This window comes from Malania oleifera, chromosome 11, assembly GCF_029873635.1.
Source record: "Malania oleifera isolate guangnan ecotype guangnan chromosome 11, ASM2987363v1, whole genome shotgun sequence".
NCBI lineage: Eukaryota > Viridiplantae > Streptophyta > Magnoliopsida > Santalales > Ximeniaceae > Malania > Malania oleifera.
Window position 1 is genome coordinate 10,175,575 of NC_080427.1, and position 25,751 is coordinate 10,201,325.

The following is a 25,751-nucleotide window of genomic DNA, read 5'->3' on the forward strand; positions in this document are numbered from 1 at the left end:
ATCCTCATTTTCATATTTGATTATAAAAAAAATGAGAAAGAAAATAAAAAATATACTAAATCTATTAAAAAATTTATGATTTTGCACATCACTATATTTAGCGTTTCCTAATTTTTAATTATATTAAAATAAATTTTTATTTTTATAATTTTCAATAGAAAAGAAAAATATAAGAAAAAATTATTCTCCTTATCTTTTTTTTTTTTTTTTTTTCTATATAAAATTCTTGATCCGGACGAGCTCCTAAAGCGTGTAGATTAGAAATCACTTTCCCTACAAATCACTATCACCGAGAGAAAAATCCTTCCTAACCCTTCTTTTGAGTCTTGCCCAAAGCAGAGATTAAGGAAAAAGAGTTTTCTTATAACTTTCTTCTAAAATGCTAACACAAAAGGTGAAATATATAAAATACTACTGAGTACTGAAACATTTCATTTCTCGCTGATAATCTGAAATAAATAAATAAATAAATAAGAAAAACATACTCCAGTAAAATGGTCAGTCATGTAAAAGAAGCAAGAGACTATTTACTGTTGCACTTAAATCCTATTGGGACTTGGATTCAGAATGAGCAAGCAGCAAAGTTGGATGGAAGGCTCAAGGCAATGTGATTGATTTTTTCGTTTGGCTCACTGCTTGAACCTTCGATGCTAATATCACGTGCAATATTACAAACAATGTGACACCAGTCAAACCCTGGTTCTAGAATTATTGTTCTGTAAAATTCTGTGGAGTTGAAAAACAATGCACAATACAGTGGCACCAGTAAAATGTAAAATGGTTGGTGGTTTGAATTTAAGGAACTCTCGTCTCTGAAGGTAGCACTACTCAGAAGGATCCATTTCCAAAAATGTGACCATGTACTCATTCGACCAAATTAGCTCCTCCAACTTAATCAGCAAAAATCAAGCTGTGATTTATTCATGCTACGGTTGGAATTTTGGAATTTCTCATCTTGAATACTAAGCAAAGCCTTTCGTCGATTCATAGCACTCTCAATGTATTCAGAGAGAGGTGGAAGGCACACTTTTTCTGAATCTTTGGGAGCATGGCCTCGAATTATCTACATATCAATAAGCAACGTTCGCAATTAAGACGATGGGATGAAGTCAGCAAAAGGAGATAGAGGTCATTAGTCATTACCTTCGATGCCCAGTACCTCTCTGCTTGTTGGCATATGTCCCGGATATCTCTCCCAGACATTCTGAAAAGTATAGAGTATGGAAGAATACTTCCACCATAAGATGTCATGCAAAAAAGGGTAATATATTGGATTTAACCAAAATGGGCGAAGTTACACTAATCAGAATGTTAGGCTCCGTTGAACTAATAGCATAAACATAATGTTCTAAATATTAAGTGAACCCATGTATTGAACTTACCCTTCAGTGGCTCGAGCAAATTCAACCAAGTCTGATTTTGTTAATTGCTTTGCATACTGAGCCACTATTTCTTCACGACTCTGCTGATCAGGCAGCCCGAAGGGAATCACTGAATCAAATCGACTGAAGAACACATGGATAAAATAGGAGTTTTTTTTTTTGGGGGGTAGTCAGGTTGAAAGATAAAACATGGGTAGAAAGCAATGGATCAGTTCTGCACAACTGTCAGTATAGAAATTTAGAAGTGCATTCATATATACCTCATCAAAGCAGGATCAAGGTCTTGCTTTCTATTTGTTGCAGCAATTACAACCACTTTCTTATCCTGCTCAAATCCATCAATCTTCTCCCAAAAAAGAAATGTTTTATTAACATGTAAGACTGGTATCACACAATAATAGATGAATCAGTATGAACTTCATCAAGGCAAATTCCTTGAAGAGTATAACACAGCATAAAATCAAGGTTTGTTTTGTCCAAGGGCCCAGAATATGCAGTGTGCTAGCACAGAATAAGTTATAAATTTAATATCCAGAACCCACTGGATTTCATGATCTTTTGATTCAGATTCAATGACAGAAATAAGATTCATTCTGCAGGATGCTTTCAGCAAATGCTACATCTGCCTACTACTGCAGAAGGACTACAAAGGAATGGAGCCTCTATTGGAATCTAATAGAAACATTTTTGACTGTCCAGGTACATCTTAAAAAGATATGGAACCATTTCACCTGTCGCAGTAAAACTGATAAAATTCTCCGTGTAGCTTCATGCATCTCATTATCTCGAGCAACAGCAAAAGAATCAACCTGAATTTTTTTTCAATAGAAGGACAGGGAAATAAGATTTTTAGTATATTTAAACCAAGCGGCAAATGGAATATAAATATGAAGAAAAAAAATTAATTAAAAATAAAATAAAAGATATATGGCAACCACAGGCATGCACTGTTTACACCAATCACCTCATCTAGGAAAACAATTGCACCATTAGGGAGCTCATTGGCAAGAAAAAACACTTTCCCTAGCAAGCGTTCACTTTCACCATAGTACTTTGACATAACAACCTCCAGCGGCACATAGAGCAAAGGAACACCCTGCCATGGCATACCCGGAGCTCATTATTCCAGTCAGCTAAACATTGAGGTCCCTGATCCACTAATTCATCAATACCAAAGCAACCCAATCAGGTTAACAGAACATGACAATGCAACTTTTTTTAACATGCCTCCCATGAAAGAAAAAATGAGGTAACGAACATAAATAAGGATTGAGAGGGCAGGAGTTGTCTCCTCAAGCAGATGCCACGAAAATTCTGCAATACTCCTTTCAATTACCACAATTCTACTGTGTTTTGTGTGTGTGTGTGTGTGTGGGGGGGGGGGGGGAAGAGAGAGAGATTTACTAAGCCTGATACATGGTGACAGAATGGCAGATACTTATTTCCTAGAAGAATCCATAACTTTTGAGCAAATAAGATCCAAAATACTATAATAATGATCAAGGGATGATAATTTATATTTACTGATCTGGCATGATATAAATACTCAACATGCACAGTTAAATAACAAAAAGAACATATAAGATATCATAAACTGCAATTAATGAGGATAATGCACAAATTGAACACATTTTGTTACTCCTTCCTGCCAGGACAATTTAACAGTGTGTTCTTGTGAGAAATATGTGATAGTTATCAGATAATTATAATTAATTAAAATGCCACAAGAAACAGCTTTACATGTAGCAAGAGTATGTAGATTGCCTACTGGCTTACCGCTTGATTAGCAATAACTCGAGCACAAGATGTCTTCCCTGTACCTGAAATTGAAAAAACAGAATGAATCATTTTGCCCAGCAAACCAACTAGCCACACAGAATGCACCTAACGCATGTCTGGGAGAGAGATATTTATAAAGCTGACTATATGGTGAACAAAGATTTATCTTGTAAAGGAAATTAGAAAATTAGTGCAACTAAGATCTAAATTCTTAAAATATAAGATATCAGAGGATGATAATTTATTGACATAAGATGATAAACAGCTCAACATATACAATTAATTAAGAATAAAAAATTAAAAATTAAAAATATATATATATAGCATATCATAAAAAGCAAGTAATGAGGTTATTATACCAATTAAACACATCTTATTACTTATTGTACCGGCCAGGCTAAGTACTAGCAAATATTTGCTGCACACAAGCAGCAGTTCAAGCACAACATATGCAACAAAAAGTTAAGGGTTGCCTATGGGCTTGCCGCCTGATTAGCAATAACACCGCTAGCGTCAATTCTAGGATACAAATTGCCTCATTGTGGAAATAATTTTGCTCAATAGAATATTATCAACTTCTCCAAGGTTCATTTGGCCTGTGTTAAGTCTTTCAAAAGCTTCAAAATAACAAGTACATTATTATCATTGCGTGCAATCCTGACAACTGGAAAATCAGAAGAAATATCTTACATAATACCCCAAAAAAAGTGCATAAATGAAAGGGTTCAAGATTGACAAATCTAACCTAACAATTGATGTTTCAAAATAAAACAATTAAATCTACCTCTCTTCATAACCTTAATCCATGCAGCAAGAGGTACATATTTTAACCTCAAATAAGGATGCCAATTGCCAAAGCATCATGTCCTAAATTCAAACTCTGTTACTTCCACCCACACACACACATACAGAGAGAGAGAGCGAGAGAGAGAGAGAGAGAGAGAGGGACCGAGGTTGTAACTTGAAACATACACCTGGCACAAACACATTCAATCTATAAACCTTCAAGCACCATGGGACAAGATTTGACACCAGATATCCATTTCTTGACAGGGAACTATGACAGTAACACGCCCATTGAATCCTAAAGCGATGAGCGAGACCACTCAAGTCTCATGATTGTCTATGCATCACAGGCCACCCACAGCTTGAGTAACAAACAGTGCATCCAATGCATTTTGTGAAGTTTCCATACAAGTAAAGCAATTCAAATATAATTTCAACTACAATCATCTATGATTTGTTCTGGACAGGAAACCATACCTGGAGGACCTTCAAAAAGCACAGCTCGGGGCCTGTTTGACTCAAACTTGCACCGTGTCCCATGAGCAATATCATCATATACTTCAGGACTATGTAAAGCCAGCAATATTGTATCCTCGATTTCTCTGTGCAATTCACAATCAAAAGCAGGAGCATAAATGCATTTTCATGTATATGAACATAGATGTATCTCGAAGACAATTAAACATCCGTATTGACAAGAACTACTAAAACATAAGGTATGCATGTATAGACACATAAAAGTTTGTTCATGGCTTTGTTCATTGAACTTTCACAAGGTGCAATCTTCAAAACAAAAATCAGGAAGTAAAGTTTGTTAATAAAGATATAGAACAACTGTCTCGTCCTTCCTCAGAAGATTAAGGTAAAAGCCTTTATATATAATTTATATATCATTATATTAAATTATTATAATATTAAATAATACATTATTATAATAATACATATTACCACAATTTGACAAATGAATATATATTATTATCATATAAATAATTATTATGATTATGATGATTATTTATTATTATTATTATAAGTCAAATCGATACTTATTTCTACCATAGCCAAATACCTCTTTTAACTTTTAGAACTTATAGTTGGCATTTTGCGTAAAGGTATTTCAAAAGCTTTTACTATCCTCTAACTAGGGGTGAGCATTTGGCCGGTTCGGTTAATTTAGTTAATTAACCAAACTAACCAAAAAATTTTGGCAAAAAAATCTCATTAACCAAACCGAACCGAAATTCCATATTAACCAAACTCAAAACCAACTGAATCAAATTTCAGTTAAATCGGTTAACCGACATTAACCTATTTAATATTTTAATATATATAATATAACTTTTTAATATATATAAATTTTTATATATATAATATATAAAATATATATAAAATTTTAGTATATATATGATATATAGAACATTTTAATATATAATATATATAATTATTTATTATTAATTTATACTATTCAGTTAACTGAATTAACCGAACTGAAAATCAAAATTCAACAAAAATGAAAACCGAACCGAACCGAATAAATTTTTAACTAAACCGAACCGACTGAATTTACTCGGTTAATTCAATTTTAACCGAATTATACTCATCCCTGTCTCTAACAGTCATTTAAATATTTTATTTAGTTTTACTAATCATTATAAAACAATTTTGACCGTTGTTAACCGTTTTAATGACTCCTTTTTTACCATTTTTTAACCGGTCTTGTGACCATTTTGCAACCATTTTGTGGCAGTATTAAAATTATTTGTTGATAAATACATACATACATACATACATACATGTGTGTGTATATATATATATCGGGATAAAGATAGATCAAAACAAAAAAAAAAAACTGCTAATGCTCTCCTCCCTCACAAATTATTTTTTTATCTAAATTTTTTATCATTGCGGTTTATGTCCAATTGCTAAACCTAATATTCCCGCAATTGTAATTTTTCTGTTCTTATTTTATCGTTTTCCCATATCTGTCTGGGTAACTAAGCAAAAGTCATTTCTGTCTCCCAACTAGTGCATGTACAAAGATTAGAAGGATTGTTATATCCTAGCGGTGGATGCCGAAAAGCCTTCTGCACCATACGAAAGGGGCAAAATCTACCATAAGACAGTTCTATGCATCACAAGCCTAGCTTGTTCAAGGCATTATGCTTGCCCATGACCGCTTGTCTCGTGTGTTTGGGATGAGTTTCCATAATGTAAATACTAGAATAGAAAGTTCTTTAGGGGAGGGTGAGTGTTCATCAACTTGTAAAACTCACTAGCAATTGTAAACATGTTTAGCCTACTTGCTTCCCTTGCTATACACACGTTGTTAGTGGAGGTGTTGATAATGAATTATGTTGCTTCAATGTTTACTGCTTACGTGCATGGCTTTCATAAGTTGCTTATTGTTTCCGCTTATATTTGCTTGAATGACAATTAAGGTGTTCTATTGGTGAATTGTGGTAAATGCTAGGCTAGCTAGTTAAACAAGAGTGTTTTAGCTAGTGTTGCATGGTCCTTTCACAAAGGAGTGAAATATTCAGCCCGTGACATGTGGTATCAGAGCTGGGTTATTTTCTACGTGAATTCAGTTGCTTTCGTCGTGGGATTGGTAAAGCTTGGTAAATGACAATGTCGACCAACACCCAAAGAATTGATGTGCTAGAAGCACAAGCTGAGACGGAAACCAACAATGTGGTCATAGAGATAGCCCGACTAACGAAACATGTTGATGAATTGGATCGATCACAAAGGCATCAACAAAGTTCGATGGTGGAAATGTCAGAGGACTTTCACCACACTATGGAGACCTTGCAAGTTTAAATAGCTAATCTGACTGCAAAGGTGAATGTGATGGTTCTTGCTATGGAAAACTCTTAACACTCAAGGGTTTAGCAAGACCAAGGTACTAGAAGCCAAGATGTACAGGGTTGCCCGTGATGCCAAGGAGTTGGAGAACTTCTTGTTTGATATGGAGCAATACTTTCCCGCTTTGAGGACCGATACTATGACTATGTACTTGGTTGGTGACACCAAACTCTAGTGGCATACCAAGTACAATGAAATTGAAAATGGGCGTTGTGTAGTTGATTGTTGGGAAGACTTGAAGAGAAAGCTCAAGGCCCAATTATTTCTTGAAAATGTTGAGTACAATGCTAGAAGAAAGCTGAGAGACCTCAAGCATACTGGGTCAATTAGGGAATACATGAAACAACTTTCTGCTTTGATGTCGGATATTAGGGACGTGTTGGAAAAGGATAAGTTGTTCTATTTTCTCGAGGGATTGAAACCATGGGCAAGGACAGAACTTCATAAGCAAAGAGTTCAAGACTTGTCTACTACACAAGATGCTATGGAACAATTGACTGACTACACTAGTGATAATATTGCTTTGTTCAAAGAGTGGCATAGGTGGAAACAGAAAAAAATCTTTCAAGAAGGGCAAACCCAAAAGTGGGGGAGCCAATAGTAATGTGTCAACTTCAAAAGAAGTTTCATTGCCTCATGGGCTCAACACGCCCAATGGAAAGAGTAAAATTTCATGCTACTTATGTCGAGGCCCTCACAAAGTTGCTAAATGCCCTCATAGGTCATCCCTCGATGTCTTACAAGCTTCCATCGCGAAGAGGGCACTAAAGAGTGATAAGGAAGAGGATACCTCGAGGATGGGTGCATTGGAAAAGAAGGCGAATGCACCGAAAGTTGCACAGGCAATAGAATTGATGTTTGTGGACTTATGGATCAATAGGAAGAGTACCCGTGCTATGGTGGATACCGGGGCTATCCATAATTTTGTTTCACAAGAAAAAGCAAGGAGAATCGACTTAACCTTAGAAAAGGATTTAGGACTCATGAAAGCAGTGAATTTTGTAGCCCAACCTACTTTAGGAGAAGCCAAGCAAGTAACTATGAAGCTTAGGCAGTGGACAAGTCATACGAATTTTACAACGGTGTGGTTGGATGACTTTCAAGTCATTTTGGGAATGGAATTCCTAAGGAATACTAAGACAGTGCCAATGCCTTTTGCTGATTCCCTGTGTCTAATGGGAGATCACCCTTACATGGTGCAAGTTGTTGCAAAGAAAGGAGATGATGAGAAGTTCCTTTCAGTCATGCAACTCAAAAAGGGATTGAGAAGGAGTCAACAAGTATATATCTAGCCACAGTGGTGGTAGATGAAGAAATAGGCCAAGAGTCGGTGCCTACGACCATCCAAGTTGTGTTGGATGAGTACAAGGAGGTTATGTCGGATAAGATGCCTCACAACTTGCCTCCACAATGAAGTGTGGAGCATGAGATCAAGTTGTACCCAGGAGTGAAGCCACTTGCTAAGGGGCCATATGGGATGGCCCCTCCAGAGCTAGCAGAATTGAGAAAACAACTTGAAGATTTGTTGGAAGCAGAATATATTCGCCCTTCCAAAGCACTGTTCAGAGCACCAGTGTTGTTCCATAAGAAACATGATAGGAGCATGTGGATGTGCATAAACTACCGCGCGCTCAACAAGGTAACAGTGCGCAACAAGCCTATTTCGTTGATTGCCAATCTATTTGATTAGTTGAGTCATGCTAAGTACTTCACTAAATTCAACTTAAGGTCGGACTATTATCAGGTGAGAATTGCTTACGAGGATGAATTGAAGACAACTTGTGTGATGCGGTATTGGGCATATGAGTTCTTGGTGATGCCATTCGGGTTGACGAATGTGTGCAACATTCTGTACTTTGATGAACCAGGTATTTCATGAGTACCTCAACAAGCAGTGTACCTGGATAATATTGTTGTCTACAATTCCCACTCTGAAAGAACAGAAAGAGCATCTATGGAAGGTGTTTGACAGGCTGAAGGGAGAACAGTATGTATGTGAAGAAAGAGAAGTGCTTTTTCGCTCAACGGAGCATCAAATTCCTTGGTCATGTGATTGAGCAAGGTCATATCAAGATGGATATGGAGAAGGCGAGAGCTATTCAAGAATGAAAAATTCCAATGACAATGAAGGAGCTGCATTCCTTACTTAGTCTTGCCAATTACTACAAGAAGTTCGTAAAGGGGTACTCCAGGAGCCATTGACAGAACTACTGAAGAAGGGTCAGGGGTGAAACTAGATAGGGAAGTGTCAGGGAACCTTTGATGACTTGAAGGGTGCCATGATGAGAGTTCTAGTACTTGCTCTTCTGGATATCATAAAACCCTTCGAGGTACAAACAAATGCATTAGACTACACCCTTGGAGGAGTATTGTTACAAGAGGGGCATCCTATTGCGTACGAAAGTCATAAGCTTAGTGAAGTGGAACGGAAGTACACAACTAAGAGACAAAGATGCTAGTGGTGATACATTGTCTCTACATGTGGAACATTACTTACTTGGGTCAAGGTTTGTGGTGAAAACGGATAACTCAGGTGTTAGCCACTTCTTAACACAACCGAAGTTGACACCCAAGCAAGGCCGATAGCAAGAATTCTTTGTAGAATTTGATTTCTCATTTGAGCACAAGGCGAGGCTCCTAAACCAAGTTGCTGATGCACTAAGCAGGAATGCCGAGCTGGCGACCTTACAAATGGTAACAAACTCAACACTGAGTACTATTACCACAACGAAGCAAGAATGCATCAAGGAGAACCTAGCCAAAGATCCAATTGCTTAGAACCTCATAAAGCTAATAGAAGAGGGGAAAGCGGGTTGGTTTTGGATGGAAGATGGATTGCTGATGACCCATGGTAATCAGCTCTTTGTGTCACAAGCTAGAGATCTGACGAAGACATAGCTGAGAGAGTGTCATGATACCATGTGGACTACACATCCAGGATGGTAGCACACTTTAGTATTACTGAAGTAAAGGTACTAATGGCCACACATGTGTGATGATGTGGTTGATTATACCCAGACTTGTCTCACCTGCCAACAAGACAAGGTGGAGCGGAATAATATTGCAGGGCTACTAGAGCTCCTACTAGTCCCTGGACTTCATCATCAAACTGCCTAAAATGGGAGATGCAGGGTCTACACTTGTGATTATAAACAAATTTTCAAAAAATAGTACGTTTATACCTACACCAAAGTACTGTTCAACATAGCAGACAACACAACTATTCTTTAAGAATATTGTTAAGTATTGGGTTGTTCCCCAAGATATCGCTAGTGACCAACACTCAAGATTCACTGGCAACTTTTGAACATAACTTTTTAGAATCCTCAGTTAACAGCTTGACATCTCTTCGAGCTATCATCCACAAATAGGTGGACATACGGAAAATATTCAACAAGCTACTGGAAAAGTACTTGTGCCATTTCGTTAATGCCAACCAGAAGAATTGGGTGCAACTATTTGATGTATCTCTGTTATGTTTCGATGCCCAAAAGAGCTCAACAACCAATAAGAGTCCTTTTGAGCTTGTTACAAGCCAGCAGTCACTATTACCTCACATAGTGGACGAGCTGTATAGAGAAAAGAGTCCCAAAGCATACATCTTCACCAAAGAATGGAGAAAAAATGCAGAAATTGCCCGAGCCTACCTGGAGAAAGCTTCTAAGTGGGTGAAGAAGTGGGCAAATCAGGGGAGAAGACCACAGCACTTCAACGCAGGTAACTTGGTGTTTGTTAAGCTCAATTTTGAACAGATTAGGTCACTTTGAGGACGGGATAAGAGACTACTTCATAAATATGAAGGATCAGTCCCCATTTTGGCCAAAGTTAGACGGGCCTCTTACAGAATTAACCCTTCGGCTTGGATGAAAGTGCATCCCATGTTTCACATCAACTACCTCAAGTTGTTCAATACCAACACCAAAGATTCAAGCAAAAGTGAGAAAACTAAAGCAGAATTAAAGAAAATGCAACCCGACAAATGAGAATTTAAAGACATTCTTGCAAATAGAGAGTTCACATCTTCAAGGAAGAAGCGACAAAAGTTTTTAGTGAAGTGGAAAGGCCTTGGTGACGAAGAAATCAGCTGGGTTTGCAAAAGATCTACAACCGTTCATGGACAAAGTTGAAGTGTACCTACTATCAAAGTCTACGAGGGCGTCGACCGCATAAGTGGGGGAGCATCACGAGCCGATCTTGTTCAGGGCATTATGCTTGCCTGTAACCGCTTGTCTCATACGTTTGGAATGGGTTTCCATCATGTAAATACTAGTGTAATGTTATTTTCAGAGATAGTTTTTTCCTAGGCTAAAAAGGGGATTATGACTCCTCATTCATATTGATGTTTTCCTATTGCCAGAGTGAGAATAGCATAAAAAGCTATTTAGGAGAGGGTGGGTGTTCATCAACCTGTAAAACTCTCTAGAACTTGTTTATCCTACTTGCCTCTCTCACTAGACACATGTTGTTAACGGAGGTGTTGATAATGAATTATGTTGCTTCAATGTTTACTGCTTACAAGCCATGGCTTTTATAAGTTGCTTATTGCTTCCGCTTATATTTGCTTGAATGACAATGAAAGTGTTCTATTGGTGAATTATAATAAACGCTAGGCTGGTTAGTTAAACAAGAGTACTTTAGCTAGCGCCGCACAGTCCTTTCAAAAAGGTGTGAAATATTCGACCCGTGACACTATGCACACCTTAGTCGATAAGTTCTCTTTAATTAGTTTTGCCCCACATCTGATTATCAGTCTATTTTTACAACATTCTAGGGGTAGAATATTTTCTTATTATCATGGATGCTGCTTTGCTCACTACCAAAAGTTTTCTAGACACATCCAAAATTGAGACATTCAGTGGTATGCACTTTAAACGATGACGTGAAAGAGTTTATTCTACTTTGGACCTATTAGAAATAGATTTTTCCTTGACTAATCCCTAAACATTCTGATGAATCAGATAATTTTGAGGAAAAACTAAAAATCTGGGAGCACGCTAATAAAGTGTGAAGGCACACGATACTTAATACACTGTCAAACGATTTATTTGACATATATTTTCCATATAAACAAGCATATGAAAATTGGGATTTTATGAATCAAAAATTTAAAATTAAAAATGCTAGGACACAAAAATTTGTAATAGGAAATTTCCTGCAATTTCAGACAATTGATGATAAGGATGTGCAATACCAAATTAGTGAATATCATAGGTTGTTGGAGGATCTAAAAAAAAGCAAATCACTCTCCCTAATGCTTTTATGACTGAATGTCATTCCTCAAGTCCTAAAATAATTATAAACAACAATTGAAATACAAAAGGAAGCTTATGAATTTGGAAGATGATACAGTACACATTACTACAGTATACAAAAAAAAAATGCAGATCAAGGCTGCAAAGGCTAAAAAGATGTCCTCCAAGGCAAATTGATTGAGACAAAGCACATATCACATAATGAAAATTTTAAAAATAATAACAAATTTAAGGGACTAGTTAACAAGGCCAAAACCAACAACTCAACCTTCAAGAAGGAAGGAAATTGTTTTGTATGTTAGAAATCGGGACACTTTGCTTCCCAATGTATACACAAAAAAAAGAATGATAACCCTACCAAACCAAGAACAAACCTAGTTGAAGTAGATGCTATTGTTGCGGTCTTAGGTAAACACGGTTGCAGACAGAAAGGACGAGGTGGTAGACTCTAGTGCTACTAGGCACATTTGTGGTGATAAAAGTGCCTTTACCTCCTACACTCCGCTAGAGGAAGGGGAAGAATCATTGTACATAGATGACTCTAGGCCCACTTCTGTAGTGGGAAAAGGGAAGGTTCTTCTCAAGCTTACATATGAAAAAAATCATTTCACTGTTTGACATGCTTTATGTTCCCGACATTAGAGTGAATATTGTGTTAGTATCTCTTCCAGGAAAGATCAGGGTAAAAGTGTCATTTGAGTCTAATAAACTTGTACTCACAAAAAATAATGTGTTTGTGGGTAAGGGGTAATGTAGTCAATGTCTTTTTGTTCTACATGTACTTGAAATTATTTAATAATAATGCATCTCCTTCTTGACTAATACTGTTAATTTGTGGCATGGTAGATTGAGACATTTTAGTGTATCATACTTAAACAAAATGAGTGAAAAAAGATTGATTTTTTTTTTTTTTAACTCTAATTTACATAAACGTGAAATTTGTGTTGAAACTAAATCAATTAAAAAAATGTGTAAATCCAGAAATAGAGAAACTGAACTAGTAAATTTAATCCATATAGATTTAGGTGGATCTAAAACACTTTATGACTAGAGGAAAAAGATATTATGTAACATTTATTGATGGTTACTCTAGATACACTAAATATACCTTTTAAGAAACAAAGATGAAGTTGCTGAAATGTTCATTAAATATAAGAATGAAGTTGAAAATCAACTAAATAAGAAAATTAAAAGACTTAGATCTAATTGAGGAGGGGAATATGAATATGGTCCTCTTAATGAATTTTGTGAAAAGGAATACTACATGAGGATGCACCTCACCTAAATCTAATGGAGTTATAGAAAGAAAGAATATAACTTTAAAAGAAATTATGAAACACTATGCTAATAAGTGTATGACCACCAAACAACTTGTGGGGAGAAGCACTATTGTCTAGGTGTTTGTCTAGGTGTCACATTCAAAATAGGATAGCTAATAAGAAAACAGAAAAAAAAAAAAAAAAAAAACCTTGTAAGCTTTGGAAAGGTTACAATCCTAGCTTAAAATATTTCAAAGTGTGGGGGTGTTTGCCAAAAGTGATGTTGCTAGAACCTAAAAAGAGGAAACTTGGGTCTAGAACTCTTGATTATATGTTTATAGGTTATGCATAAAATAGTACAACCTATAGATTTTTAGTTATTAAAAGTGATGTGCTAGATCATAATACAATAATAGAAACTAAAAATGCAAACTTCTTTGAAAATGTTCTCCCTCTTAAAGATAATCAAGAGAGAATTATACATAGATCTAATGTAGAAACTGAAAATGGAAATTCTAAAATAGAATTGAGGAGAAGCAAGGGACAAAGAAAAGAAAATATATTTGGAGATGTATTTTATACATTTTTTCTTGATAGTGATCTACATACTTAGTAGACACAAAAAGCGAAAATAGACTAGTTTGATACTTTTGCACCTGTGACTACAATTTCTTCAATTAGAGTGTTGATAGCTCTAGCATCAGTACATAAACTTATAATTTACCAAATGCATGTAAAAACTGCTTTCTTGAATGGTGATCTTGAGGAAGAAATGTATATGTTGCTACCAGAAAGATGTGTTGTCAAGGGTCAAGAAAACAAAGTGCACAAAGTAGTAAAATCTCTTTATGGTCTAAAACAAACACCTAAGCAATGGCATGAAAAAATTGAGAGCATTGAAATGTAATGGTTTTTCTACTCTTAATGTGGATAGATGTGTATACTCTAAAGCTGATAATAGATCTTGTATTATAATTAGTTATATGTTGATGACATATTAATTTTCGAGACAAATTTGGAAATAGTGGAAACAACTAAATGTTTTCTAGCCTCACAATTTGACATGAAAGATCTCGATGAGGATATGGTTGTTTTGAGGAGTGAAAATCACAAGGAAAAATAATGTGATAATGTTGTCTCAAAAACATTACATAGAAAGACAACTTAGAAAATTTGGTCCCTTTGACTAGAAACCTGTTTCCACACCTTTTAATGCAAATTCACAATGAAAGAAAAATACAGGTGATAGTGTATCACAATTAAAATATGCAGATAAATAGGAGTTTGCTGCATTTAATGAATTATACTCGTCTTGATATAGCATATGCAGCATGTAGACTTTGTAGATATAACCAAAATCCTAGCCTAGACCTTTGGGATGCATTGAAAAGACTATTAAAATATTTGAGAGGTACCGTGGACTATGGTTTCATGTATAGATCTCCTGTTGTATTAGAGGGTTACTGCGATGCTAATTGGATCTTTGATTCAGATGAGACAAAGCCCACAAGTGATTATGTCTTTACCCTAGGAGGGGGTGCTGTGTCTTGGAAATCATCCAAACAAACTATTATATCTTGGTCAATCATGGAGTCCAAGTTTATTGCATTAGAAATGGCAGGAACTAAAGCCAAGTGGCTAAGAAATTTCTTAGCAAATATCCTTTTATGGATGAAACCAGTTCCATCAGTGTCTATGCAGTATGATTGCCAAGCTGCAATAGCTTGTATAAAGAATAAAATATATAATAGGAAAATAGTACACCTGAGACAATTGAAAAGCAACTGCTAAGAGAGGGAGTAATATCCCTAGATTATGTAAGATCATAGACGAATTTAGCAAATCCTCTGACTAAATCCCCAAGTGTATGACTCATCGAGAATAATGGGGCTTATGTCTATAATCAAAGGTCAACTATGATGGTAACCAGCCTATGTGATTAGAGATAGAATGAAATAGGTTCATATGGGTAATAACAAGTCATTGGTTGATCTAATATAACTATCATTGAATCTATGAATGCCCATTCCTATGGTGAGGAGAATGTAAGACTAACGTGTGGGGTTGAGCATTTGCTTTTAATGAATTTCTTAACCCTTTATGGGTGGTGTGCTTAATTGCAATGCACACTTGATGGCTTCACCTATATGAGGGCTGCTCCAATGTAATCTTAGGCAAGGTTGCAAGAGCACTCATGAAATCCAAGAAGGGCGCATGGCCTAATCGCGTCAACCCGCGTTGAATAGCTTAGCTTTAGACTATAATGCAGATGGTAAATGTGTTTGACTTGCAATAGGAATTATCGTCCATAGAGTTTTAATGTCTCGCCATATTTTTGTGGGTCACAACTTATCTTCCTAGGTCTAGTTCATAGCCCAATAGGCACCAAATACAATACATTACATTTGATTGGTAACCTAGATGTTTTTTCCATCTAGGTGTTTCAAAAGTTTTTACTACTCACCTTTAATAATCATTTAAATATTTTATTTAGTTCTATTAATTGTTATAAAACAGTTTTAGCCGTTAATAATTTTTGTAACCGTTTTCGACCATTTTTGTGACCCTTTTTTGACCATTTTTAAACCATCTTGTGACCATTTTAAAATTAGTAGTTATAAGAACAAAAACTACTACTGCACTCTTCTTCCTCAAATTATTTTTTCATCTAAATTAACAATCGCATCGGTTTATGTCCAATTGTTGAACCTTAGATTCCTGTAATCATAGTTTTGCCATTCTTTTTCATCGTTTTCCCATATCTGTTTGGCAAACTAATCCAAAGTTGCCCCCTGTCTCCTGATTAGTGAGAACACACAAATCGAAAGGCAGTGAGATTCAATTGGCTACTAGAAGATTGCCCCATTTTGTCAATGCCAACCAGAAGAATTAGGTGGAACTACTTGATGTGGCTCAGTTTTGTTTCAATGCCCAAAATATCTCAATAACCAAGAATCCTTTGAGCTTGTTACAAGCCAGCAATAGTTGTTACCTCACACAATGGATGAGCTGTATAGAGGAAAAAGTCTCAGAGCATACATTTTTACAAAAGAATGGGGACAAAATGCAAAGATTACCTAAGCATACCTAGAGAAAGCTTCAAAGTGGATGAAGAACTGGATAGATCAGGGGAGAAGATTGTTGCACTTCAACATGGGTGACTTGGTGCTTGTTAAGCTCAATCTTGAATAGATCTACTCACTATGAGGTCAAAATAGGAGATCACTTCACAAATATGAAGGACTAGTCCCCATCTTGACCAATGTCGAGAAGGTTTCTTACAAGATTGACCCTTCGACTTGGATGAAAGTGCATCTCGTGTTTCACGTCAATTGCCTTAAGTCATTCAACGCCGACATCAAAGATCCAAGAAAAAGTCAATCAACCAAAGCATCAGTGAAAACGGCGCAACCCAACAGAAGAGAAGTTGAAGTCATTCTTGCAAACAAAGAGTTCTCACATCCTCAAGGAAAAAGCTGCACAAGTTCTTAGTGAAGTGGAAAGACCTTGGAGACGAAAAAATCAGTTGGATTTCCAAGGAAGATATGCAACAATTCGTGGACAAAGTTGAAATCTACCTAGTGTCAAAGTATACATGGAAGTCGACCGCATAAGTAGGGGAGCATCACAAACCAAGCTTATTAAGGGCATTATGCTTGTTGGTGGCTGCTTATCTCGTGTGCATGTGTCACGGGCTGAGTATTACACACTTTTGTGAAGGGTCGTGCAACACTAGCTAAAGCACTTGTGCTTAAATAGCCAACCAAAATTGTACAATAGTTTACCAACAGAACACATTCAAAGTAATTGAATGAAATATAAGCTGAAGCAGTAAGCAATTCATGAAAGTAATGGCAAGCAAGTGGTAAACATCAAAGCAATGTAATTCATTAAAGCAACACCTCCATTAACCATGTGTGTCTGGCGAGAGAGGCAAGTAGGCTAAACACTCTTACAATGATTAGTGAGTTTTACAGATTGATGAGCACTCAGCCTCCCTTAAAGAGCTTTATATGCAAATCTAGCTCCTATGCATGCCTCAGTCGATAAATTCTCTTCAATTATTTTTTCCGTGCATTCATTTACTAGTCCATTATTACAACACTTATAACTAAGTGGTGTTTGGTTCATGGAATCAAAAATAATCCCACGGAATATCACATTTCGAAGAATCTCACATGAATGGGATGAAGCGGGCTTGTATTGTAAGATCCCCAGGAATTCATACAAAATGCTGCTGTGAGTGTTTGGTCTAACAAGGGAACCATGGCAAGAATTTCAAAATGAAATGATGACTGGAAAGTGGAGTCTGAAAATAAGTGGCGCGACTGTAATTTTCTAGAAAGTTGCTTGTTGATGAATAGTGCTTTAAATTTCCAATTTTTCTTGATTTTTGTGTGTAAAAATTGTTGGAATTCTCTGGTTTGAAGAAATGTTCACAGCAATGGAAAAGAAAGTGAAAGGGAAGTACAGTTGATCTTTGGTCTATTGCTTTGATAGAAGCAGCAAGGGAGGGTCATGGATATGGCTATGGAGTGGTGATCGTGGTTTGCTATAGTATCAATAGGATGGTAAGAAAACAAAATGAAATAAAAAATTGAAGGAGAGAAACTGGAGGAAGAGAAGAAGAAGAAAAGAGGAAGGAGAAGAAAAGACATACAGCAAGGCAGAACAGAAATTATAGACATAGTAGAGAATAAAAGTAGAACATAGAGAAAGAGAAAGAAGGAGAAGGAAGAAGAAGAACAGACAAGAAGAAAGGAGGAAATGTTGATATATGGATGGATCCTCCTAAAAACAGAATAATGCTAGATGGGGGTGAATTGTTTGATATCCTGGATAATATCAAAGACTTGTTTGGAAGTTAAATTATCTTGCAGCCGCCCTACCAAATATCTCCTTCAAAAATGAGTGTTGTGAGTTTAATGCCTCGATCCAATCAGTCGCTAGGATGTCGTATATTGCCATATCAGGGTTGTTCTCAAGTTTAAGGATAAGTGATGATGATTGGGCTCGACCAAAGATTCACAACTAGACACAATGTGTTTGTTGGTGGCAACTTGGTATCTTGCACATCTAGGTGTAGAGCCCAAATATAGAATAATTGTCTATACTACCTGTGACTTGATTTGATCAGAATTTGTTGGCAGAGCTTGTGTTTCGTTATTCCTGGACTACGGAGTTGATGTGCGATGAAGCTGCTATTCATATTGTTTCAAACCCATGTTACCTAGAATGTGGAACATTCTGGTTCGAGAATGGGATCACAAAACAGCACATGCTCTAAAATGTGAAATGTTATGGGTATACATAAATAGGTATATTGATGAAAAAAGTGCAATGACACTCATATATCTTGGAGAGGATTATAAGTGTTTCTGAATGCAGAAGATATTTTTTGTTGAGATATATATTAATAATGAAAGAAATAGAATTAAAATGTGACGATTCCCAACTTTTTAACTGTTAAAGTTATGTCATGTGAAAAATATTGGATTAAAACTTTGGATCGTTAGATTTAGTGTTCTAGAACAAAAATGTTGTAAGTCTTGGAACGTTTGTACCTCAGTAGGGTGTTAGCGTTTTCTGGTAACTATACTTCAAATCCAGCTTTTTGTAATAGGATGAAACCCAGCAAAGTTGATAATCATTTTCTTCAAGCAAAGTTTGTGCAAACGACCATTACAACAACTCATATAATGTCTAAATATCAGTTGATTGATTTTCTTGCTAAGTGAGGGCGGGCTTTGGATCAACAGTAAGGTTGCTCCTTAGTGACCAATTGGTCATGGGTTTGAGTACAAGGAAATAGTCTCTCTACATAAAAGTAGGGGTAAGGCTACGTACATTGTGACAACCCTCCCCCTACCCTTGCAAAGCAGTAAGCCTTGTGGCCCAATTTGTTTGCTAAGTCCTTAGGGGGTGCTCACCTCCCAGATTAAGTTCACTTGTTACAAATTAGGAGCATGTGATATATGTAGAAGGGTTCTTCAAAAGGGAAGAGAGTTTGTTTGTGCATGAGTAATGAATATTCTAAAGAGGCTTGGGAGGAGAACCAAGCAGCTCCCATATAACTGATGCAAGTGAATTTTTGTATAAACAAACTTAAAAGAGTAAAAATATTCTTGTCAAAAATAATGTTCTATGCTCTTTTTTAACACATTGGAATATTTATATATAGTAGATAACTGATGTAGGTGTATTTAACAATGTCATTTACTTTTATATAGTAGACGACGTGCATTAAAAAAAATAAAAAATAATAATAAAATAAAAAACTGATATCATTGTACAAATATGGATTCCTTGAGGGAGATTAGGAGATGCAAATAGCAATCCCATCAATACTACATTTACAAAATTCTAACGATGATAAGTTTTTACATGCAAGGCATGTGCACTACTGCATGTTGAATATAACTATTACATGCAAGTTGTATCTACAAACTTTTGAAAATAAAATCCTTGAGCAAGTTTTTGACAAATATAATTGGCTTATACAATAACCTAAAAGCAAACCATCTGTGTAAAACACCAAGATACCAATATGGAAATATGCAATCACGCAAAATCAATGTACTTATTTCAATTCTGAACAAAAAAATGTATTAAATCATCACCTTAACCGGTCAATTATGTTGCTTTCTGCCTATTCCTACACATTGGCATAAAATCCACTATATATTAAGCTGATAATATAGCATGCCATGAGTTGTTAAGATTTACATACCGCTTTTGCCTATCATAACCAGCAACATTGTCCCATGATATCTCACTGTTAGAGTAACCAATGTGGGGTCCATCAAGTCCAAAAACTCTCACACCTAAGGCCTCTAGACTAGAAACCGATTTTTCTGTAGACTGCATTGCTGGAGTATCACCCTCTTGTTTTCTTTCCAAGGTTTTGTTTTGTCTCATTTTTCCACCAGCTAATTGTAGCACAGACACCAATGCATCAAGCTCCTTAGGACTAAAGCTCCCCTGCCTTATGAATTCAATTTCCTGACAATTATCCATGAAAACTAATTTGTAAGACTAAAAGCTAACTAGTTTTTACTTGTAATTAGTAGCACACAAAAGGAAACAAGGAAACATATAATTCAAAGGAAAATATGCAATAAATGACGAGATGAATAACTGCTTTATCAGAGCTGATTAGTGAACGGGAAATAAGGATGCATAGATCTCCATATGTGCACTGATCTCCTCCACTACCCTTCTGGTTTTCTGGATTTCTAAGAGTTAGTTGCCAAGCAACTGCACTGTAACAGCAAAGACGAAATGTAGCCATAGTTGGAATCTGTGACAAATACAGCTAACTACTGACCCAAGCATAAAATGGAATTCTTTTTGCTACTAAAATTGCAAACAAAAAAGGAAAAAAATTAAAGGAGCTAGAAACAAAGACAAACAAATAGACACTATTAACTACTGTTTTGAGCTTAACCTGTCCCAAGAGCACAGTACCATTTCTGAACCAGCACCATGCTCCTCATGTTTCAGTCCAAAATGTGAAACGAGGTTGGCAATTAGGTGAGGAACTTCACATGTAGGAGGTATTTCAAATTTGATTGTAACCTGTAATGCACCACTCTTTGCCATCAAAATTATATCAAAATTTGTAGGGAGAAAAAATGATAATGATGAAAAGATAAAGAAATTGAAATTACACAGGGTCTCAAAAATGCATTCAGAAAAATAGAACCAAATGAGAAGACAAAAGACATGAGAGAGAGAGAGAGAGAGAGAGATTTTACTCACTCTAACAAGTTATTTTCATTAAGTACATGCAAGGCAAACATCAGCACATGCTTAAATTGTCAGATACAATTTTAGACACAGTAGTTTAAAATTAAAAAGTAATTCAAGATGAGCATGTGCAGGAAGTCTTGGCATGGAATTGCAAAAGAAGGGTGAAAACTGAAAATAATTAAAGTATGATATGAATGAAACAGAAGTGTGCACTTCTAACAATCCATAAAGCATATCAACAAGGAATTGAAACAGAAATTTACAGAGTACGGTAGCATTGAAAAAGAAAGCCACCAATTGTCCATACTTGAGGCATAATTTATGGGAGTATTGAAAATAATAAATGGATGCAAAAAACCTTTTGGCCCTTAACAGCAACAATGAACTTGGGATAAGAACCATATTGCATTCCTTTACTTCTGAGCAACCCCTCTAATCTAAGCCTTTCCTTCCTGGCCAACTCCTCCAAATCCATATAACTTGAAGGAGACTCTGATGGCAATGGAGTGGCAGCTACCTGCAGAGATGCAAGTCCATTACAAAATCAATTCAAAGATTGCAAGTTAGATATAGCATGTAACTACTCTTTCAAATCATGTCCACTATCCATGAAAATTTTTCAAACGCTTCAACTGTAAAGGAATTAACTTAAAATATATAGAGCATTTCTTTTGGGGGGAGAGAGAGAGAGAGAGAGAGAGAGAGAGGGAGAGAGAGAGAGAGAGAGAGAGTAGGAAAGAAAATTAGTTCACACTCATAACTGAAAAGACTAACAACCTCTTCCAGACCATAATATACACAAACCTCGTCAGCATCTGCATAGGCTACATCCACTAGTCCAGCTCCAAATAAACAGGCCAAGAAAGCTGGACATGCTGAAAATGATTCAGGATTTTGAGGCAACAATCTTGGCCAGTGACCTTCTGATGCATGTGGAGGAGGGTAGCCCAAAAAAGACCCTGCATGCACCACCTTTTAATCTATGTTTCAAAGGAAATAATATCAATTGTCTTCCCTGATAGGACCCATAAGTATTTTCCAATATTAAAAAATCTGATGTATTACAAAAAATAAACAGTTTATCCCAATGTTCTAAAAGGAAAAATTAAAGCGAGCATAATGCAAAGCATATCAAAAACCACAATGGCTTCGCTGGAACATAGAAACACTTAATAAGACAAACCTCTTTGTAAATAAGGCATATGCCTCACCACGGAGTTGGAGGCCTCACACACCTGCTTTATTAAGCATGTGCTTCACAAGACCCCTACTCTTGAACCACCTATTCTAACATTATATGACTTTAAAAGGTGCAGTTTATTTCCATGTAGAAGCATTTGTGTTTCACTATTACTCCTTATTTTCAAATCATAGTTTCTTACGCTACTTTCTTTTTAATGCATTGCAAACAACTTATACAAGCTCACTCTTTCATGGTGTCAGTTGAAAGTTTGAACCATGAAAACAATTATCACTTAGCATGGTTAATAGTTCAAGCTTAAGTTTGTAAGCTTAGAAGGGCCTACAAATGGTGTTCAAAAACTTTATTCAATACTTATTTTCAATTTTTTCGCTAATTCCATAGTCAATGCACAAATTCTATAATTTTCATAAATGTAACTTATATTTATATATTTTAACATTTTTTAATAAAAAATATATTTATAAAACGCATACACCTAAACAATTTTGAGTCTCCCCTTGTTGATTTGAAAAGCCTGAAATATAATTAAATTTTTATGCAAAAAACTCTAGAGAATCAACATTCAACAAGGGGAAGTATCAATGCCTCGCACTTCAACAATGGGGTTGTCTCGGTTTCCAACATGCATCGAACACCAAAAATACCTCCAACACACCCAAACACGTGATAGGTACTTATCAAGGATGTCGCCCTTATTTTTGTTTATTTAGGGTCTAGACATGTTTTGATCAATGAGCATGATATATCCAAGTGCTTGATACTCACATAAGACGAGGGGTGTTATTCAAGGAAATAAAAATAAATATATTAAGAGCCATGTTGTAATATTATCAAATTTTTGAGCCTAATTATATTTTTAAAAAATATATATTGCCTAAATTAATCAAACTTGTAACTTGCATCAATCAGATTACCAAAAACCAAAAGGTTTGCTTCAATGAATGGAGAATCAGAAAATTAAATGGGCCATATTTACCAAAGTCAGATGCAAATTCATTATACTTATATGCTATTTTTCTAAAGAACCATATCTGGACTAAAAATGTGTTATAACACGATTTTATATCAAAATTCTAATTATCCATGTGTCCTTGGCATGTCATGTCCTTAATTTATAATATTTTATTTGTCCACTTTCCCAACACCCATGTATGTGCTACACAGGGCAAAATTAATTCCAAAACTCATAAAAAGGCACCAAGTTTTAAATTACACCCCCCTTCCCGCCCCTCCAAACAACAAAAAAAGGCACCAAGAGAGTAGCATGAACAAATAAAGATTCAAAAGCAAAAAAGCCAAACTAGTACACAATGTGCATATCTCTCTCAAATAACTGATGTAAAGAGAAATATTCACATTTTAAGCAATGGGGATTATGACACACTCAAAAGGCAACAAACATTATGATACGCAAAAAGGGAAGAAAACCAAACTTGAGTTATTTCCCAAGTCACTCATCTGTTTGGAATTATAAACACTAAGGAAAAGAAAGGAAAATGTAAAGTAATCCACCTTTTCTTCTTTCACAATCTAGGAATATGAGATAGAAAACATTACATAGAAAATTGTCACGGTCCCACATCGGATGTGTATTAGGGATAACTTGGGCTTATAAGGGTGGTTTGGACTTCAACTATGTGAGGCACCGTTTATAGGACAAACCCGTGAGGCCAGTGGGTCAAAGTGGACAATACCTCCCCAGAGTAAACCATTATATTTGATACCAGAGCCACCTTTGCGGTACTATCATGTGAGTAGATACTACATAGAGATATAAGCCACTCTGATGAGGACGTCAGAGAGATCGTACGGAGAGCCTACCATAGTCCCACATATAATGTAATAGTCTTGGACTCAACTCCAATGAGGTATTGTCCGCTTTGACCCACTAGCCTCACGGGTTTGTCCTATAAAAGGCGTCTCACATAGTTGAAGCTCAAACCATCCTTATAAGCCCAAGATCTCCCTAGTACACATCCGATGTGGGAGCGTGATGGGCTCCCAATTTCTAACATCCTCATCAGAATGATCTCCCTAGTACACATCCAATGTGACACCGTGACACAAATCAATGGCCAAATTTTTCTAGTAAATGTCAATAACATTGTAATTTTTCTTCATTTTCAATTATATTTGGATAATTTTTTATTATGGACATACTTGAGATAGAAAACACAGAAAAATCGATTTCCATCTTATTTTCTTTTCCTTTTCTTTTCCCTTACAATACCCTTAATCCAAACAAAGTTAATGAATCAAACTGACAGGAAGTGTGTAACTTTGCATTACATTTAACTTTAGAATGGTCTGCTGGAACACACAACCAAATAACTGAAAGAGTCTGATTCTGAAGATAAGCAGAGGTGCACCATAACTGGAACAAGGCAGAGCGTTGAGTACAACCAAATTAAGGTATGGAAACAGACAAAAAAATTTGTCAACTAATGATATGAAAGACCACACAATATCATATTGACAAATCCAGCAACAATGTCGCTCTGCGAATTTAATAAACAGCTGCAACCAAAAAAATGAATTAACATAAAATTCTTCAATTACGAGTACATGAGCTCAAGTACAGAAAAGGAGTCATGATAAAAGCTAAATAAAACAAGCTATGAACCAGAAATGCTCGAAGAATCCGTCTCTTAATCCAAAAACCATTGCACATAAAATACCAAGGGGCCTTGAAGAATCAAAAAAACAATAATTCAGATACAATAGAAATGATTATTGGACAGAGCGACGTACGATGACGGGGTCGTATGCGTTGTCCGCGGGAAGGAAGAAACAAAGGAGCTAGGCTTTTGGGAGAAACGATTGTACGGCATGACTGCGCTGCCCTCGCAAGTAGCCTTGCTGCAGCCATGAAGTATCGGCAGACCAAGTGAAAAGCTTTGGAACTTGTGAGCGGCAGGGGTTTTATATTTACTGTGAAAAGGCCCGCCTTCACCCTGTGTAAACATAAAATAAAATAATTATAAATTAAAATAAAATAGAATTTTAATCGAACAAGTGTTTCTTGTCTTTAAATTAAATAACAACTAAGTAAATAAAAAATAAAATAATAAAAAAATACAAGAGAATTAGTATTGTACTTTGTACATGACAATTAGAATATAATAAAAAATATTTCTAATTTGCTTGGTCACAGAAAATTTATAAATATTTTTACTTTGGTAATATCATAGATTCACATGATCATTTTATTTTTTTATTTTAATGAAAAATTTGTGCATGATATGATATGATTTTGGATAATAAAGTATTATTACAAAAGGATGTGAAAACAAGTTAATTAACGGTCCGAAATTGACAAGTGGGAAAACAAATAACATAAGCAATTGTATTTTCATAATGCTCCTTCACTACCCTGCAACAAAAATAGGAAATAAAAACAAAATGAGAAATTTAAGTGACCCTTACAAACGGGTAAATATGACTAACGTTACTTGAATTTTTACTTAATATACCC

General features: G+C 35.8%; 1 protein-coding gene across 2 annotated transcripts; it reads right to left on the minus strand.

Annotated features, from left to right (window-relative positions):
- Window positions 1-434: 434 nt before the first annotated feature.
- Window positions 435-25,169, minus strand: LOC131168385 (uncharacterized). 2 transcript variants are annotated; one of them, XM_058127759.1, is made up of 14 exons: window positions 25,028-25,169; window positions 21,877-22,031; window positions 21,431-21,589; window positions 20,768-20,898; window positions 20,459-20,582; window positions 20,051-20,322; window positions 4,425-4,549; window positions 3,159-3,202; window positions 2,347-2,478; window positions 2,114-2,191; window positions 1,643-1,725; window positions 1,383-1,505; window positions 1,144-1,204; window positions 435-1,063 (listed from the first exon to the last, which is right to left on the minus strand). In XM_058127759.1, exons 1-14 carry the CDS (start codon window positions 25,143-25,145, stop codon window positions 896-898), a joined length of 1,773 nt encoding a protein of 590 aa, XP_057983742.1. In that variant the 5' UTR covers window positions 25,146-25,169; the 3' UTR covers window positions 435-895. The 2 variants fall into 2 exon arrangements, 1 of the variants encoding a protein (XP_057983742.1); XR_009140286.1 differs by lacking the exon at window positions 435-1,063 and having other exon boundaries at window positions 1,139-1,204; window positions 1,383-1,462; window positions 25,028-25,167.
- Between the last annotated feature and the right edge of the window lie 582 nt (window positions 25,170-25,751).